The sequence below is a fragment of the Psittacula echo genome (genome assembly GCF_963264785.1).
Source record: "Psittacula echo genome assembly, chromosome: 28".
NCBI classification, from domain to species: domain Eukaryota; kingdom Metazoa; phylum Chordata; class Aves; order Psittaciformes; family Psittacidae; genus Psittacula; species Psittacula echo.
Window position 1 is genome coordinate 2,146,128 of NC_137763.1, and position 16,617 is coordinate 2,162,744.

At 58.3% G+C, this 16,617-nt stretch overlaps 2 protein-coding genes across 2 annotated transcripts; both read left to right on the forward strand.

Annotated features, from left to right (window-relative positions):
• The first annotated feature begins 760 nt into the window (after nt 1–760).
• On the forward strand, nt 761–6,833 carry SYVN1 (synoviolin 1). Its single transcript, XM_080635704.1, has 16 exons — nt 761–1,034; nt 1,880–2,025; nt 2,201–2,293; nt 3,017–3,169; nt 3,256–3,304; nt 3,498–3,601; nt 3,676–3,802; nt 4,543–4,642; nt 4,713–4,778; nt 5,039–5,155; nt 5,278–5,429; nt 5,541–5,678; nt 5,920–6,027; nt 6,098–6,284; nt 6,370–6,446; nt 6,537–6,833. The coding sequence occupies exons 2-16, from the start codon at nt 1,894–1,896 to the stop codon at nt 6,692–6,694; spliced, it is 1,761 nt and encodes a 586-aa protein (XP_080491830.1). The 5' UTR covers nt 761–1,034; nt 1,880–1,893; the 3' UTR covers nt 6,695–6,833.
• Nucleotides 6,834–6,924: 91 nt separating this feature from the next.
• Nucleotides 6,925–16,227, forward strand: LOC308230772 (pre-mRNA-processing factor 39-like). Its single transcript, XM_080635703.1, has 14 exons — nt 6,925–8,537; nt 8,906–9,201; nt 10,266–10,391; nt 10,981–11,099; nt 11,188–11,355; nt 11,487–11,676; nt 11,756–11,863; nt 11,943–12,107; nt 12,515–12,641; nt 13,455–13,723; nt 14,545–14,729; nt 14,820–14,894; nt 15,808–15,934; nt 16,029–16,227. The coding sequence occupies exons 1-14, from the start codon at nt 8,441–8,443 to the stop codon at nt 16,092–16,094; spliced, it is 2,118 nt and encodes a 705-aa protein (XP_080491829.1). The 5' UTR covers nt 6,925–8,440; the 3' UTR covers nt 16,095–16,227.
• Nucleotides 16,228–16,617: the final 390 nt, after the last annotated feature.

Here is a 16,617-nt window from a genome sequence, read left to right on the forward strand (position 1 = left end):
GTGATGAGCGCCATATTGCCCCCTCACAAATCAAGAAGAAAAAAGGTAATAAACGGATTTAAAGAGGTTTTTTTTCAGCTCGCAGCAGCAGAGCTCAGCCTCCCCTCACTAAACAAGGGAAAAAGGGGGAATTTACCTCATGGAGCTCCCTTTCCCCCTCCATAACAAGGAAAACGGGGACGAAGCCCCACAGGGAGCGGCGCCGCTTTTCCCGCCCTTTTCCCTCACCTGAACAGAACGTGAAGAGAAACCACGCCCCCTTCCCGGGGCTCGTCTTCTATAGGCTGCCCGTAGGCGGAGCCAGCCAATCAGAAGGCGGAGACACCCGCCGCTACCTGTCATAGGCGGGGAGGAGGGATGATGGGTGACGATAGCGAATCAGAGGAGCGGAGGGGCAGCCGGGGCGTCGCTGATAGGCTGGGTGGAAGTGTGAAGGGTGGGCGCAGGCAGAGGGTTTCTGAGGTAAAAACGGCTGAAAAAGGGGCCGAGTGTGGTGCGAGGGGTGGAAAAGGGGCAAAAAAAGGCGAATTCGGTTCAATTTGGGTCTCTTTGGGTGGCTATGGGGGGGGAGCTGAGGCCTAGAGCAACTCGTCGCCAGTTCGTCCCCGTCCCCTAGCAACAGCCGCCGATTGGTCGGCGCCACACGGGAGATTTTTCTGATTGGTCAAACACCACGGGTGCTGGCCAATGAGAGCGAGACACGGGATCTTCGGCGTTTCCGCCCACCCAAAGCCGGTTGGACCGTACCAAGTACAGGCGTAGGGGGTAAGCCCAGTGTGTTTTTGCTGTGAGGGGCTTCGTGGCCCTCATTTAAGGGGAGTAACGGGGACGAAGAACCCGCAGTAGCTCCCTTGAAGGAAGCGGTGATGGCGCAGAGGGGTAGGAAGTACTGTGGGGAAGCAACGAGGAAGTGACTCCCCCTTTTTCCGACCCCCCGGGAAGCGGTTAGTACGGCCCAGGCGGAAGTGAGGTGTCGCGCTGTGAGGGGGCTTCCGGTGGCGGAGCGGCGGCGGCGGTTGCGGGGCTCGGTCCGAGTGAGTGCGGGGCCGGGGAGGGAGGGGGGGAACAGGGCTCTCGGTGACACCGGGACCGAGGGGCAGGGAAGGGCCGGGGGGGGCCCTCGGTAGGAGCCGCAGGGGAGGGAGGGCCCGGGGGGGGGACGACATGGAGGGACCGGGGACGTCGGTGGAGATGGGGACGTGAGAGGAGGGGCGCGGGGCGGGGACATGGGGGGGGGGTCTTGGAGGGTTGAGGGGGACACGTAGGGACACGGAGGGGGGGCAGGTGGAGAGAGGGAGGGGGTGCATGGGGGTATTGGGGGCGTGTGGAGGGGTAGGAGCTTGTGGGGCTGGGCGGGCTATGGGTGACTTCAGAGGGGAGCGGGGCCATGGGGGGGTTAAGGTTGGGAACAGGGTACGGGGGGCTGGGATGTTTGGGGGGGGACACCCAGAGGGGTAGAGGACATTGGGTGAGGGACACTTGGAGGTCTGGAACATGGAGGTGGCACCTAAAGAAGCAGGAGATGGAAGGGGGGAACATGGGGAGGCTGCGGTGGGATAAAGAGGGGAAGAGCGATAGGGACAGGGGCAAGGAGGTAGCGCTTGGGGCCATGGGGGAAGGTGGGGGGCGACACTGAGGGTGTAGGGCGCAGGCTGGGAGCATTTTGGGGCAGAAAAGCTCCATTTGAGGCCACACATTGTTCATTTCCTGCGGTAATTGTTAGGCTTTGGGTCTCATTTTCATGGTGAACCCAGACCCCCCCCTGAAAGGGGTTTGTCCCCATGCCACGGGGGGGGAAGTGTCCCTTTAACCCCTTATTTCACCCTAAATGATGCTTTTTGCCCCCCAAATCCCCTCTTTGGCTGGTTGGCCGTGACAGGCCGGGCCGGGGAGATGCTCTGCACCGCGGTGGTGATGGTGGGGAGCCTGGCACTGACGACTGCTGTGGTGGCTCACGCCTATTACCTGAAGCACCAGTTCTACCCCACGGTGGTTTACCTCACCAAATCCAGCCCCAGCATGGCTGTAAGTACTCACCTCATCGGGAGCAATGGGGCATTCAGCCCACTTCTGCTTTTGGTGGCCAAAATGGGTAACTGAGACCAGCAACCCCATCCCCTGCATCCGGTTGTCGCCGCGGCTCCTTCCTCATTGCCTCCTTTCCCCGTCCCTTCCTCCCCATTCCCGCTTTTCCCTGCAGGTTCTCTACATCCAGGCCTTTGTGCTGGTTTTCCTCCTGGGGAAGTTCATGGGCAAGGTGTTCTTCGGGCAGCTGCGGGCGGCGGAGATGGAGGTGAGGGATGCTGGGAATGGCTGGAATTCCGTGCTGGGGATGGGTGGATGTGGTGCTTTTGGGGGGGTCTTTGATGCCATTTAGGGAGGGGGTTTGGACCCAAGGAGACTTCCAGCACCATTTGAGGGGGATTTTGGACCTCAAGAGGTCTTTGATGCTATTCTGGGGGAGGATTTTGGTCTCTGAGTGGTTTTTGACTCTGTTTTGGGGGGGATTTTAAATCCCAAGAGACTTTCAGCACCATTTGAGGGGGGGTTTTGGACCCCAAATGAGGCCTTTGTTACCATTTGGAGGGGAACTTGAACCCCAAGGGACTTTTGATGCCATCGGGGGGGGAGGAGCGGTTTGAAATCAGTTTGAAATCTAAGGTTTTTGGTTCTATTTAGGGGGGATTTTGAATCCCAAGACTTTTAGGCACCATTGGGGGGGGATTTTAGACCCCAAAATGCCTTTAATGCCATTTGGGTGGAGCAATTCACACCCCAACTTCCGTTTTTGATACCCCAAGAGACTTTCAGCTCCATTTGGAGCTGGATTTTGAGCCCTGAGAGGCCTTTGGCTTCCCTTTGGGTGGAATTTTGACCCCCAAGAGACTTTCAGGCACCATTTGAGGGGCGGTTTTGACCCCTGAGATACCTTGGGCCCCATTATGAGCTCCAGTGTGTGGGGCGGAGGCTGTGGGGACCCTCCCACCATCACCCCCCATCACCTCCCTTGTCCCAGCACCTCCTGGAGCGCTCGTGGTACGCGGTGACCGAGACCTGCTTGGCCTTCACTGTCTTCAGGGACGACTTCAGCCCTCGCTTCGTCGCCCTCTTCACCCTCCTCCTCTTCCTCAAGTGCTTCCATTGGTTGGCTGAAGACCGGGTGGACTTTGTGAGTGCTGGGGTGGGGGGGTGAGAGAATGGCCCCCAAAATGCCTTCTTTTGAGGGGGGGAAAGCTCAACCCTTCCCTCTTGCAGATGGAAAGGAGCCCAAACATCTCCTGGCTTTTCCACTTCCGCATCGTCTGTGAGTATCTCAGCTTCCAGAACCCATTCATTGAGCCCCTGAGGCCAACCCTGGAGGATCCCGTTCTCCTGATGGGATACATTTGGGATGTGACCCTCAAGGCTTGAGTTTCTGGGGGCTCTCCCACCTCGGAGCCCGTCACCTTCTTCCCTTGGGATCTCTCCATCTTGATTTCCTTCCCCTCTTGCCACAGCCTTGATGTTCCTGCTGGGAATCCTGGACTTCCTCTTCGTCAGCCACGCGTACCACAGCATCCTCACCCGAGGAGCTTCGGTCCAGCTCGTCTTCGGCTTTGAGGTAGGAGATGGCTTCTTCTGGAGGCCAAGCAGACCTCCAGGTCCTGGTGCCCACCACGCTCTCCCTCCCTGCAGTATGCCATCCTCATGACCATGGTGCTCACCATCTTCATCAAGTACGTGCTGCACTCCATCGACCTGCAGAACGAGAACCCCTGGGACAGCAAAGCCGTCTACATGCTCTACACAGAGCTTTTCACCGGTACCTTGGCCTCTGGCCCCTCATTCCCTTCTCATCCCCACCTCTGGGGCTCGAAGAGGTGGTTCCCATCTGGTTGTGACCCAGGAACACTTGTTAGGAAGTGCACTTAGGCCACCCATTAACGAAGAGGTGGAGTTGGGGGGTGCTCAGCAGCAGCCCAAGGGCTGATCCATCATCAGAAATGACCTCAGGGATGGAGCTGAGCATCCCCTTGGTGTCATCAAAGCAGGTGGAGTTGGTTGATGCCTCTTCATCCAGAGGGACCTTTTCCAGCTGGAGAAATGGTCCCAGAAGAACCTCATGTGGTTCAAGGAAGGGATGAGCCAAGTCCAGGCACCCCCAGCATGAGACACACAGGGCTCTGGTGGACACTGGCTTGAGCACAAGCCAACAGTGAAGGCTGAGGGAGGTGACCAGGGGTGGTGAGGCCACTTCTGGGCCTCCCATTCTGAGGGATACAGGGACATCCTGGAGAGCATCCAGCAAAGGGCCACCAAGGTGAGGAAGGGAATGGAGAGGCCAAAAGAACTGGGAGCTGCTCAGAGACGTGGTGGCATCACCATCCTCAAGGAGCAGCTCTTGGTGAGCTGCTCGAGCAGAAGACGTTGGAGATCCCGTCCCACCTCAACCAATCTCTGCTTGGCCAAGACCGGGGACGGGATAACCTTGGAATTCCCATCCCAGCTCTACCCACCCATGACTGACCAAGAGCAAGACCCTGACGTGCTTCCTTCCCCCAGGCTTCATCAAGGTCCTGCTCTACATGGCCTTCATGACCATCATGATCAAAGTCCACACGTTCCCCCTCTTCGCTATCCGCCCCATGTACCTGGCCATGAGGTGAGTTGGGCTCCGGCGCGGGCTCCGGCTCCGGCTCCATGGATCCCACCGGGCTCCTGTCTCCTTGCAGGCAGTTCAAGAAGGCGGTGACGGACGCCATCATGTCCCGCCGGGCCATCCGCAACATGAACACGCTGTGAGTGCCCTCCCCCGGCGGGGAAACCCACCCAAATGGGAGGAAAATCCCTGCTTTTCCACCTGGGAAAAGGTGGGAAGGATGCTGGGGGGGGAGGAGGGGAGCAGGGGGTATTCCCCATTCCTGCCAAATCCTTCCGTTGAGCCAAAGAGGAGGAAGGGTTGGGCTGGTGGGGGAGGATGTGGATGTCCCCCAACATCCCCGTATCCCACTCAGTCCCAGCGGGAATGGGCTCACGATCCCGGTGCTTCCCGGCACAGGTATCCCGACGCCACCCCGGAGGAGCTGCAGGCCATGGACAACGTCTGCATCATCTGCCGCGAGGAGATGGTGACGGGCGCCAAGCGCCTGCCCTGCAACCACATCTTCCACACCAGGTGGGTGCGGAATGCCGGCGCCATTCCAGCATTCCCGATGGCTGTGGTGCTGGGGGGGGGGGGGTGTCTTTGCCATCACCATCCCCCTATGGTGTGGTCGCCACCGTCCATCTCCTCCCCAGCTGCCTGCGGTCGTGGTTCCAGCGCCAGCAGACGTGTCCGACGTGCCGCATGGATGTGCTCCGGGCATCCCTCCCGGCACAGCCGCCTCCGGAAGCACCGGAGCAGCCCCCCCCACCCCCTCAGCCCCCCCAGATCCCTCAGCCCCCCAACTGTGAGTCTCCTTCTCCCCCCTCATTCCCCCTTCGTGGCGGCACCGTGCCGGTTAAGCCTTGGGAACAACCAGCCCGGTGCCCTCTCTCTCTGCTTTGCTCTCCGTCCGTAGTTCCCCAGGGAATCCTGCCCCCATTCCCACCGGGAATGTTTCCCTTCTGGCCCCCGGTTGCTCCCTTCCCACCAGTTCCTGGTGTTCAACCACCCAACAGTGCTGAAAACGCCGCTTCGGGCTCTGGTGCTACCACGGGTGAGTTCTCCCCCATCCACAGGCTTGGAGCTGCCAAAGTGGGGCTCCTTCCCCCTCCTCTTCCTTCCCCTCCTCCCCTTCCTTCTCCCTCATGCTCTTCTTCCTCCTCCACTTTCTCTTCTTCGTCCTCTCTCTTCCACCTCCTCCTCCTCTTTCTCCTCCTCCTTTTCCTCCTTCTCTCTCTTCCCACTCTTCCTCCTTCTCCTCTTCCTCCCCCCTCACCGCTCTCTTATCACCGCAGCCGCCCATCCCGCTGACACCGGCGCTGCCACATCAGAACCCACAGCCCCGGCTCCGGGTCTTCCCTTGCCACCACCATGGATGGGAATGCCGTGGCCACCCCTCTTTGGTAAACCAGGGCAGGGGGTTGGGATCGCCCCCATTCCCCCAGGACTCTCCTCACCCCTTTCCCATCGCAGGCTTCCCACCGATGCCGGTGCCACCGCCCGGCTTTGCCGGCCTCACGGATGAGGAGCTTCGGGCCATGGAAGGCCACGACCGGCAGAACCTGGAGGCGCGGCTGCAGTGCCTGCAGAACATCCACACGCTGCTGGATGCGGCCATGGTGCAGATCAACCAATACCTCACAGTCCTGGCCACCATCGGGTAACCACAGCGGGGCCCAAACTACCCCAAAGTCAACCCAAAGTGCCCCAAAACGTGGAGTTCTGTTGTTACTTCCCCCTCGCAGGTCGCCCCGGCCCGCTCCTCAGCCCCAATCCAGCGCTGCGGAGGCGCCTGCCACGATCCGTACGGACACCGGCACCGGTGCGTGAGGAGCCAGGGACGGGGGAAGCACCGGTTGGAGCCCATCATAGCAGGGAACTGGGCTTGAGCCGGTGCCTTTCCCTCTGCCAGATCCCAGCGCGCCGGCAGGCGCCGAGGGCTTCACCGCGCCGGCGGCGGAGGAGGACGAGGAGGAGGAGGAAGGCGACGGCTCATCCTCAATGGAGGAACCGGACACAGCGGAGCTGCGCCGGCGCCGGCTACAGAAACTGGCAGCGCCTTCCCACTGACACCGCCGGCATTCCCGGCGCTCCCAGCTCCTCACACGCCACCGGCTGGGAGAACCGCTCCGGTTTAGCCGCTTTCCATCCCTTTTTCCACCCAAATCCTTGTCCGGAAGCAAAACCAAACCCCGGCTGCACCCAGAAACCAAACCTGGCTCCTTCCACCGTGGCAGAGCTGCCTTTCCAGGCCCATTTTTCCCTCTTTTTCCCCTCTTTTTCCCCCTAATTCTCTACCTCTCCCACAGAGCGGATCCAGGGCGTGCTGCAGCACCAGCATTGCCTGTTCTGGCGGCACCGCTCGGTCTGGCACTAAGGAGAGGTTTAACCGCGGTGACTGGGGCCGATGCCGCTCAAACAGGCTCCAAATCACCCATTTTTAACCCAATCCCCCCCCTTTTGGAGACTCAATAAACCCCCCCCAGCGCCGGGCCGTGGCCAAACTGGTTTATACTGGTTCCTCTCTGCCCCCGGCGCCAAGAAATTGGGGGGGTTTGGGTGATTTTGGGTCTCTTTTTGGCACCTTCCACCCCGGTTGGTGGCCACCCCTTCACCCACCACGACTTCAGTGCCTCTTGGAACCCAAAAGGGCTTCGAGGAGCCCAAATATCTCAGGGAACAATGGAATTTCGCGGCATCCGGAGCCTTTTTGGGGCAGAAAGGGCCGGATCCGCACCGGAGCCAGCGCCGGGTGGGTTTGGCCTTGGATTTGAGGTGGGAATGGCTCTTTTTTGGATTTCTTTCTGCTTTTCCTTCCCTTTTGGGCTCTCGTTGCCCACCTCTCCCAGCTGGGAGCATGGAATCCCATGGGAACGCGGTGGCGCCGCTGCCGGAGCTTCCTTTTTCTTCCTTTTTCCTTTGTTTATATGCATTTTGAGCCAAAATCATGCAGTTTTGTGGCCGATTCTGGTTGAGGAGGAGGAGTTTTGGGTGGATTCCTCACGTTTTCCTTTGCTTTGGGGTGGCAACCACATGGAGGGGAGGGAACCAAGACATTCAAGTGACTGGACTGGGGGTGTTAGACCCCAAACCTTATTTTCTTTGACCCAAAACTGGGTTTTTTCACCCCAAACCCATTTCCTGGTCCCTTTTGGGTGGCATCAGCGTTGGGGACTTATTTAATTTGTAAATAATGTATAAATTTTTAATAGCTGGATTGTAAATAACGGCGGAATAAAGCTTGCAGGAAAGCTGGTGCTGCTCCTCCATCGAGGTCAATGGTGCCCCAAAGGTGGGGTTTGGGGGGGGCATTGGTGGTGGTGCCATGAGCCCAGCGCTGGGACAGCAGCACCACAGGAGGCCATGGAGATGCTGCGAGGGCTGGAGCAGCTCCAGGGGCCTAAAGGAAACCTGGAGGGGGGTTTGGACAAGGGATGCAGGGATGGGATGAGGAGGAATGGCTTCAATTGAGTTGGATGGGATACTGGGAGGAAGACCTTCAACAGGAGGGTGGTGGGACAACTGGAATGGGTTGAAGGGAGAAGCTGCTCCATCCCTGGGCCAGGTTGGACGGGGCTTGGAGCCACCAGTGGAAGGTGCCCCTGCCCTTTGGATCTGGATGAGCCTGGAAGCTCTTTTCCCATCCAAACCATTCCATGATCCCATGATGGTTGTGCGACACCCGGCCTTTGCGGCACCTCCCGCCCAGCAGGGGGCGCTGCGGGCTGTTCCTCCCTTCTCTACCCTCCGCCTCGCTGGTGGCGTCATCCGGGGTCTTTACCCCGCGCACGCGCGCTCCTGAGGCGGCGGGACAAGATGGCGGCGGAGGGGCCGGAGGCTCCGGCCAGCCCCGGCCGTGGCGGCGCCGAGGGAGCTCTGGGGGACGGCGGGGACGGCGCTACCGGACCCCCCGGTGAGCGGGAGCGGGGGAGGCATTGGGGGGGGGGTGTGAGGTGAGGCTGGGGGGGTTCGGAGGGGATTGGAGGGGGTGCGAGGTAAATCGGGGGTCCTGAGGGGATTGGGGGGGGTGTGAGGTAAATCGGGGGTCCTGAGGGGATTGGGGGGGGTCTGTGGGGCTGTATGGAGGGTCTAGAGGCAGATGGGACTCGTGGGGGTGAGCTGGGGGGTCTGAGAGTGGCAATGAAGGGGATGGGATGGGGTTGGGGGGCCACCAAGGGAGATGGGGCAGAGCCAGCGGCTGTGGGGTGCCCACAGGAGACCCCAGTCTGGTTTTTGGGTGCACCCCCCCATTAACTGAGGTGTCCCCATGTGCCCCCCCAGCCCCAGCTCCCGAGCTGCCCCCCCCAGCCCCCAACCCCCCCGCAGAGGAGCCGAGCGGCGCCGCGGCCCCCCCTCAAGCCGCCCCCCCGAGCTGCAACGGAGCCACCGCCGCCCCCCCCGAGCCCCAGGAGCCCCCCCCGGCTGTGGAGCCCCCCCAGGAGCCCCCCCCGGTGCCGGCTGAGGAGCCCCCCCCCCCCACCTACCCCATGGACTTTGAGAAGTTCTGGCTGGCGGCGCAGAGCAACCCCCACGACTTCACGGCCTGGACCGAGCTGCTGCAGTTCGTGGAGCAGGAGGTGAGGAGCCCAGCTCCGACCCCCCCACCCCATTCAAACCCACCTTAAATCCCCCCCACCCCATAAAAACCCACCTTAAATCCCCCCCACCCCATAAAAACCCACCTCAAATCCCCCCCACCCCATTCAAACCTCCCATAACCCCCCCCATCCCATTCAGACCTCCCTTAAATCCCCTCCACCCCATTCAAACCCACCTTAAATCCCCCCCAGCCCGTTCAAACCCACCTTAAATCCCCCCCACCCCGTTCAAACCCACCTTAAACCCTCCACCCCGTTCAAACCCACCTCAAATCCCCTCCACCCCGTTCAAACCCACCTCAAATCCCCCCCACCCCGTTCAAACCCACCTTAAACCCCCCCGCCCCATTCAAACCCACCTTAAATTTCTCTCTCCCCATTAAAACCCACCTTAAGCCCCCCGCACCATTCAAACCTTGCTTACAGCTGGCCCCAAGCCTTCAGCCCCATTAAACCTGAGCTAAAACTCTGTCTTATCCTCTAACCCCATTAAAACATTCACTGAAGCTCATCCTGAGCCTGCAATTGAGTTAAAACCTTTGTTAAAGCTCCCTTTGAATCCCCCACCTCCAGTAAAGCCTTCATTAGAGCTTGCCCCAGGTATTGGTGCCTGTTAAACCTTCTTTAAGTCTCATTCTGAACCTACAACCCTGGTAAAAGCTTCACTAAAACCCTTTGTAAGCCACCACCCCCATTAAAATCTGTCCTGAGCCTATGGCCCTGCTAAACCTTCCTTAAACCTCACCCTGAGCCTACAACCCCATTAAAACCTTCCTTAAATCCCAATTTAAGCCACCACTCTTGTTCCAACCCTCCTTAAACCTCACCTTAACCCCCAGCATCATTAAATCCTTCATTTAAACCCATCTCAAGCCATCACCTTCATCCAAACCCCTATTAAATCCCATCCCAAACCCCTATTAAACCCCATCCTTCACTCCGGAGGCGATTCCTGCGGTGCTGTTCCTAATCCCAAGCTCCGGAGCAGCTCCGGCTGCTCCCCCCGGGGTTGATTGTCCCAAATCCCTATGTTTTCCCCCCAGAACCACCTCTTGGCTGCCCGCAAAGCCTTCGATGCCTTCTTTTCCCATTATCCCTATTGCTACGGCTACTGGAAGAAGTACGCGGACATGGAGCGGCGCTTCGAGTGCGCCCGTGAGACCGAGGAGGTGCTGGGGGGGGGTCAAACCGCATTGTGCCCTTGTTGTGGGGGTGTAAAAGGGGGGGTTGGGGGTCCCCACGGGATTCAAGGTGTCCCTGGGGTGTTTTGGGGGGTCCCCAGGGTGGTTTGGAGGGGTCTTTGGGGTGTAGTGGGGAGGGATCCAGGGTATTACTGGGGGTCTCTGGGGTGTTCAAGGGGTCCCAGTGGCAGTTTGGGGGGTCCCATGCATGGCTTGGGGTGTCCCTAGAGGTGTTTGTGAGGGTCCCATGGGTGTTTCAGGGGTCCTCATGGTGTCCCATGGGATTCTGGGGGGGGCCATGGGGTGTTTAGGGTGTCTCTTGGGTGTCTGGGGTGTTTGGGGGGGGGCATGGGGTGTTTTGGTTTCCACCCCACTTTTCCCACCAAACCAGCATTTCCAAATCCCTTTTGGGGTTGGGAATTCCAGCCCCATTTCCAATTCCAATTGGAAACTCTCCAATTCCAGCCCCGCTGGTGGCTTTTTGGGGTGTTTCCCCCCCAGTTTGGGCCATGGGGGCCAGGTCCCCCAACCCATGGGGGTGACGTTGGGTGTCCCCCCCCCCTCCCACTTCCATCAGGTGTTTGAGAGGGGGCTTCAGTCCATCCCTCTCAGCATGGACCTGTGGATCCACTACATCTCCTACCTCCAATCCACCCTGGATATGAACCTTCCCGAATCCATCCAGAAGATCCGTGGGTGAGCTCTGGGAGAAGCCGATGGTGGCTCCAGCAGCGTCTGGTCCTCACCCCCATCCTTATCCTCATCCTCATCTCTTCCCCATCAGCGTCTTCGAGGCAGCGGTGGCAGCAGCTGGCATGGATTTCCGCTCGGATAAACTCTGGGAACTCTATGTGGAATGGGAACGGGAACAAGGAGACCTTCGTGCCGTCACTGGGATCTACGACCGTGTCCTCTCCATGCCAACCCAGCTCTACAACCATCACTGGGAGAAGTACATGAGCACTAAAATATCCCTATGGAACATCCCATGGCTTCATGTTGGGAATTCCCTCACTCCCACCACCAAATCCTTGCTGGTTTTGGGGTGCCCCCCCTCATTATTCTCTCCTTGTCCCCTTATAGGTTCAAGGAGCACGTTCTCCACAACCCCCCCAGGGACATTCTATCCCCAGAGGAGCTCCTCTGGGTCCAATCCAAGCTGGCCACCGATCCCGTGCCGAAGCCTCCGGAGCCAGAAGGGACGGAAGTGCCGCCGGGAGAGGATTTGCCACCCGGTGTGGAGGGGAAAGGGGCAGCAGCAGCCAACGCTCAGGTAGGCACCAAACCAAGGATCCCAGTAGGATCCAGGGGGGTGTTTGGGGGATCCCACCTATATCCCGCTTCATTCCCAGGAGGATCTAGACCAGGAAAAGATCCGGGAGCTGGTGATTTCCATGCGGCAGCAAATCTACGCTCAGAATGAGGCGGAAGTCAGCAAACGCTGGAATTTCGAGGACGGGGTAGGCGCATTCACCTCATTCTCCCCTTAAAACCCCTTCCAAATCCCATCTTCATCCCCATCCTTATCCCTGTTCCCAGATCAAGCGTCCCTATTTCCACGTGAAGCCCTTGGAGAGGGCCCAGCTGCGGAACTGGCGGGATTACCTGGATTACGAGATGGCAGCGGGCTCCCACGAGCGCACCATCGTCCTCTTCGAGCGCTGCGTCATCGCCTGCGCCCTCTACGAGGAATTCTGGATCAAGGTGAGCCCATTCCCGCCTTCCCGTCCCGTTTTCCCTCCCTCCACCTCCCTAAATCCCTCTTCAAAGCAGGAAAACCCACCCCCCAAACCCCCATCGGGGTCCTCCGAGGGTGTTTTCCCCCCCGAACCCCAAAAGTGAACGGTTTTTAACTCTCTTTTTCCTCCTGGAAACGCCGTTTTCTAACACCCGTTTGTTTAACTCCCGCTGCTGCTTTTCCCCCCGCCCGCGGCACCTTCCCCCCCTGCCTAAGAGCCCGCAGGAATGTCGGAGCAGAGGGGCCTTAACGTGAGTGCCCCCCACCCGATTGAGCGCATCCCTGCCCTGGGGATGCTCACGTGTCCGTCTCTCTGGCCGTGTCCCCCCCCACCTTGCCCCTCTTCTTGGGTCCACTTCTTTATTCCCTGCAGTACACCAAATACCTGGAAAACCACACGGTGACGGGAGCCCGGAGCGTCTTCCAGCGGGCCTGTGGCTATCACCTGCCCAGGAAGCCCAACATCCACCTCCTGTGGGCTGCCTTTGAGGAGAAACAAGGTAGGGGAGCCCTGAAAGGGACCCAAACCACCTCATTTGGAAGCAAAACCACCACATTTCCTTCCTGCACGCTCTATTCTGGGGCAAAAAGGGTGTGTTTTACCCAAAACCACTCCATTTGCAGACCAAAATGCCACCTTTCACCCCAAAACGTGCTTTTTTGGGGGTTGAGGTGATGGATAGCAGAACAAAAGATGGATTTGGGGCTGAAACGTCAAATTTTATCCCAAATCACTCCTTTTTGGGGGTTTGAAATGTTCGATTTCACCCTCAAATGCCCCATTTTCAGACTGAAATGCCGCGTTTCACCCCAAAACGCTCCTTTTTGGGGGTTTTGATGATGGATAGCAGCACAAAAGACTTGGATTTGGGGCTGAAATGCCACATTTCACCCCAAAATGCTCCGTTTGGGCATCCGAAATGCTCTCTTTCACCCTCAAAACGCTGTTTCCAATCTGAACTGGCCACGTTTCACCCCGAACCGCCCTCTTTAGGGGCTGAACTGGCCACGTTTCACCCCGAACCACCCCGTTCAGGGGCTGAACTGGCCACGTTTCACCCCGAACCGCCCCGTTCAGGGGCTGAACTGGCCACGTTTCACCCCGAACCGCCCCGTTCAGGGGCTGAACTGGCCACGTTTCACCCCGAACCGCCCCGTTCAGGGGCTGAACTGGCCACGTTTCACCCCGAACCGCCCCGTTCAGGGGCTGAACTGGCCACGTTTCACCCCGAACCGCTCCTTTTTCGGGGTGTCTCCGCTCCATCACGGAGCCTCCCTGCTCCCATCTCCTTTCCCCCCCATTCCCACCGCAGGGAACCTGGAGGAAGCGCGACGCATCCTGCGCTGCTTCGAGGAGGCGGTGCCGGGCCTGGCCATGGTGCGGCTGCGGCGCGTGAGCCTGGAGCGGCGGCACGGGCACCTGGAGCAGGCTGAGGCCCTGCTCACCGAGGCCATGGAGGCCAACGCGGGGCTGCCCCTCGCCTCCTTCTACGCCGTCAAACTGGCGCGCCAGGCCTGCAAGGTGCAGCAGAACCTGGCCAAGGCCCGCAGGGTGCTGGTGGAGGCGCTGGAGAAGGAGCCGGTGAGGAGGCGGGGGGAGATGGGAAAGGGTTTAGGGGGGGGGTTTGGATGGGTTTTAATGAGGGTTTCGGGGGCTTTAATGGGGGTTTGGGGGGGTTGGAAAGGTTTTAATGAGGGTTTTGGGGGTTTGGGTGGTTTCTAATGAGGTTGTGGGGGGTTTGAGAGGGATTCATTGAGGGTTTAGAGGGCTTTAATGAGGGTTTTGAAGGTTTGGATGGGTTCTAATGAGGGGTTGAGGGGGTTTGGAGAAGGCTTTGGGGGTTTGAGAGGGTTTCATGGAGGATTTAGAGGGTTTTCATGGGGGTTTAGGGGAGTCGGAAGGGTTTTAATGAAGGTTTGGTGTGGTTAATGAGGGTTCTGGGGGTTTGGGAGGGTTCTAATGAGGGTTTTGGGGGTTTGATAGGGTTTTATTGAGGGTTTAGGGGGCTTTAAGGAGGGGTTTGGGGGTTCGGAAGGGTTCTAATGAGGGTTTGGGGGGTTTGAGAGAGTTTCATTGAGGGTTTAGGGGGCTTTAATGAGGGTTTAAGGGGTTTGGGAGGGTTTTCTTTAGCGTTTAGGGAGTTTTAATGAGGGGTTTAATGAGGATTTTAATGAGGATTTGGGGGTTTCAGGGGGGTTGAAGGGTCCCCAAACCCTGCCTCTGGGGTTGTGGAGTGGGATTTTGGGGCCTTCTGAACATGGGCTCCCCACACCCCGCTTGGGGCCCCCCCAAACCCCACTTAGGGTCCCCCAAACCCCACTGGAGACCCCAAACCCCACTTGGGCCCCCCCAAAACCCCTCATGGTGCCCCGCACCGTGACCACTGCGGTGCCGTGGGGCAGGACAACGCTCGGCTCCACGCCAACCTCCTGGAGATGGAGTTCGGGGCCGACGTGGGGCAGAACGAAGGCAACACCATGCGATGCTTCGAGCGGGCGCTGCGCAGCCCCCTCCCCGACGAGGCCAAACTCATCTTCTCCCAGCGCCGCGTCGAGTTCCTCGAGGACTTCGGCTCCAGCATCCATAGGTCAGGCTTTGGGGGGGGGGTTCAAGGGGGGGGGGACACCCCAAAAAGGGTCCCTGTCCCCCCTCTTTGAGCTGTTGCTGTCGCCCGCAGCCTCCTCACAGCCTATGATGAGCACCAGAAGATCCTCAAGCAGCACGCGGCGCGCAAGAGGGCCCCCGAGAATGGGTGAGGGAATGGGGGGGCCCCTTGCACACACCCCCCTATTGTCGTGTCCCCCCTTCCACCCATTCCCATCCCCTCATCCCTCAATTTCTCCGTTTCATCCCGGTTTCCCCCCTTTTCTGTCCCCACTTTCCTTTATCCCCCATTTCCCCTTCTCTATGTCCCTGATTCCTGCTCTTTTATCCCAAATTGTTCACCTTACCCCCCCGGTTTCCCTTTTTATCCCAAATTACCCCTTTTATTATCCCTTTTAAATCCAGATCTGGCCTTTTATCCCTATTTTTCCCCTTTTATGTGCCCATTTTTCCCCTTTTATGCCTATTTTTCCCCTTTTATACCCAAATTCCGCTCTTTATCTGACTTCTTCCTTTGTATTCCCAGATTTCACCCCTTTTATCCTGAACTTGTCCTTTTAGCTCTATTTTTCCCCTTTTATCCCCCATTTCTGCTCTTTTATTGCATTTCTTTGATATCCCCATTTTTTTTCCCTTTTAGCTCAATTTTTCCCTTTTTTATATGTGATTTCTGCTTTTTATCCCCAAATTCTCCCCTTTTGTCACCAAATTGTCCCTTTATCCCAAACTTCTGTCCCAGATTGTTCCCCAATTCTGCCCTTTATCCCTGATTTCTGCCCTTTTCTCCCCATTTCTTCCCTTTTATCCCAGATTTTTCCCTTTTCATCCCAAACTTGCCATTTCATCCCAGAGTTTTCTCTTTTTCTCCCCAAATTCTGCCTTTTATCCCTGATTTCTGCCCTTTTCTCCCCATTTCTTCCCTTTTATCCCAGATTTTTCCCCTTTTAGCCCCAGATTTCTCCCGTGATCCCAAACTTGGCCTTCTCTCCCTATTTTCCCCCTTTTCTCCCTATTTTCCCCCTAACTTCTCCCCTTTCTCCCCCATTTCTGCCCTTGCCCAGCTCGGAGGAACCTGAGGACAAGCGGCTCAGGCCCGACGATGGCTCCGGCCTTGGGGGGGGCCTGGTTGGGTTCTCCTCTGTGGGGGGGGACACCACCTCCAGCCCCTCCTACAGCTACTGGTACCAGGTCAGTTGGGGGGAGGGCCAGGTTTGGGGGGGGGGGGATGGATTTGGGGGGGTCCCAGTGATGCTGATGACCCCCCCATTGTTTCCCCCCCCAGCACGGATACAGCTCCTACAACTACCAGTCCCCATGGAACTACAACCAGTACTACCCCCAGACCTGAACTGGAGCCTGACCCCCCCACCATCACCCCCACCCCCCTTTTGTACCCCCCCAATCCCCCTTTTCTGTACATTTTTGGGGTCCCCCCCTAATTTTGAGGGGGGGGAAACTGTAAATAAATGAAGTGGCACCGCCACCAGGAGCCCCCCAGGCTTTACTTTGGGGGGGGTCACAAGGGTGTTTTGGGATCCCCGGTGCAGTTTGGGGTCACAAGTGGCTTTGAGCCCCATTTTTGGGGGGTTCCCCCCCCAGGGCACAAACAGCTTTGACTTGAGTTTGCGGTTCCCCACTCTCTGTGAAGAACTTCAGCCCCATTTTGGGGTGTATCTGGGGTAATTTGGGGTGTATTTCAGGGTTCAGGGTGTGTTTTGAGGTGTATCCGGGGGTATTTTGGGGTGTATTTGGGTGTATCTGGGGTAATTTGGGGTGTATTTCAGAGTTCAAGGTGTGTTTTGGGGTGCATCTGAGGGTGTTCTGGTGTATCATGGGGTGTATCTGGGGTATTTTGGGGTGTATTTCAGGGT

Excerpts from the sequence above, each read along its gene's own strand:
- SYVN1 (XM_080635704.1), top strand. The coding sequence starts at position 1,894 with ATGCTCTGCACCGCGGTGGTGATGGTGGGGAGCCTGGCACTGACGACT. Across the intron at positions 5,679-5,919 it reads GGGCTCTGGTGCTACCACGG|CCGCCCATCCCGCTGACACC; the intron begins GTGAGTTCTCCC and ends TTATCACCGCAG. Across the intron at positions 6,028-6,097 it reads GCCGTGGCCACCCCTCTTTG|GCTTCCCACCGATGCCGGTG; the intron begins GTAAACCAGGGC and ends TTCCCATCGCAG.
- LOC308230772 (XM_080635703.1), top strand. The coding sequence starts at position 8,441 with ATGGCGGCGGAGGGGCCGGAGGCTCCGGCCAGCCCCGGCCGTGGCGGC. Across the intron at positions 10,392-10,980 it reads GCGCCCGTGAGACCGAGGAG|GTGTTTGAGAGGGGGCTTCA; the intron begins GTGCTGGGGGGG and ends CACTTCCATCAG. Across the intron at positions 11,356-11,486 it reads TACAACCATCACTGGGAGAA|GTTCAAGGAGCACGTTCTCC; the intron begins GTACATGAGCAC and ends GTCCCCTTATAG.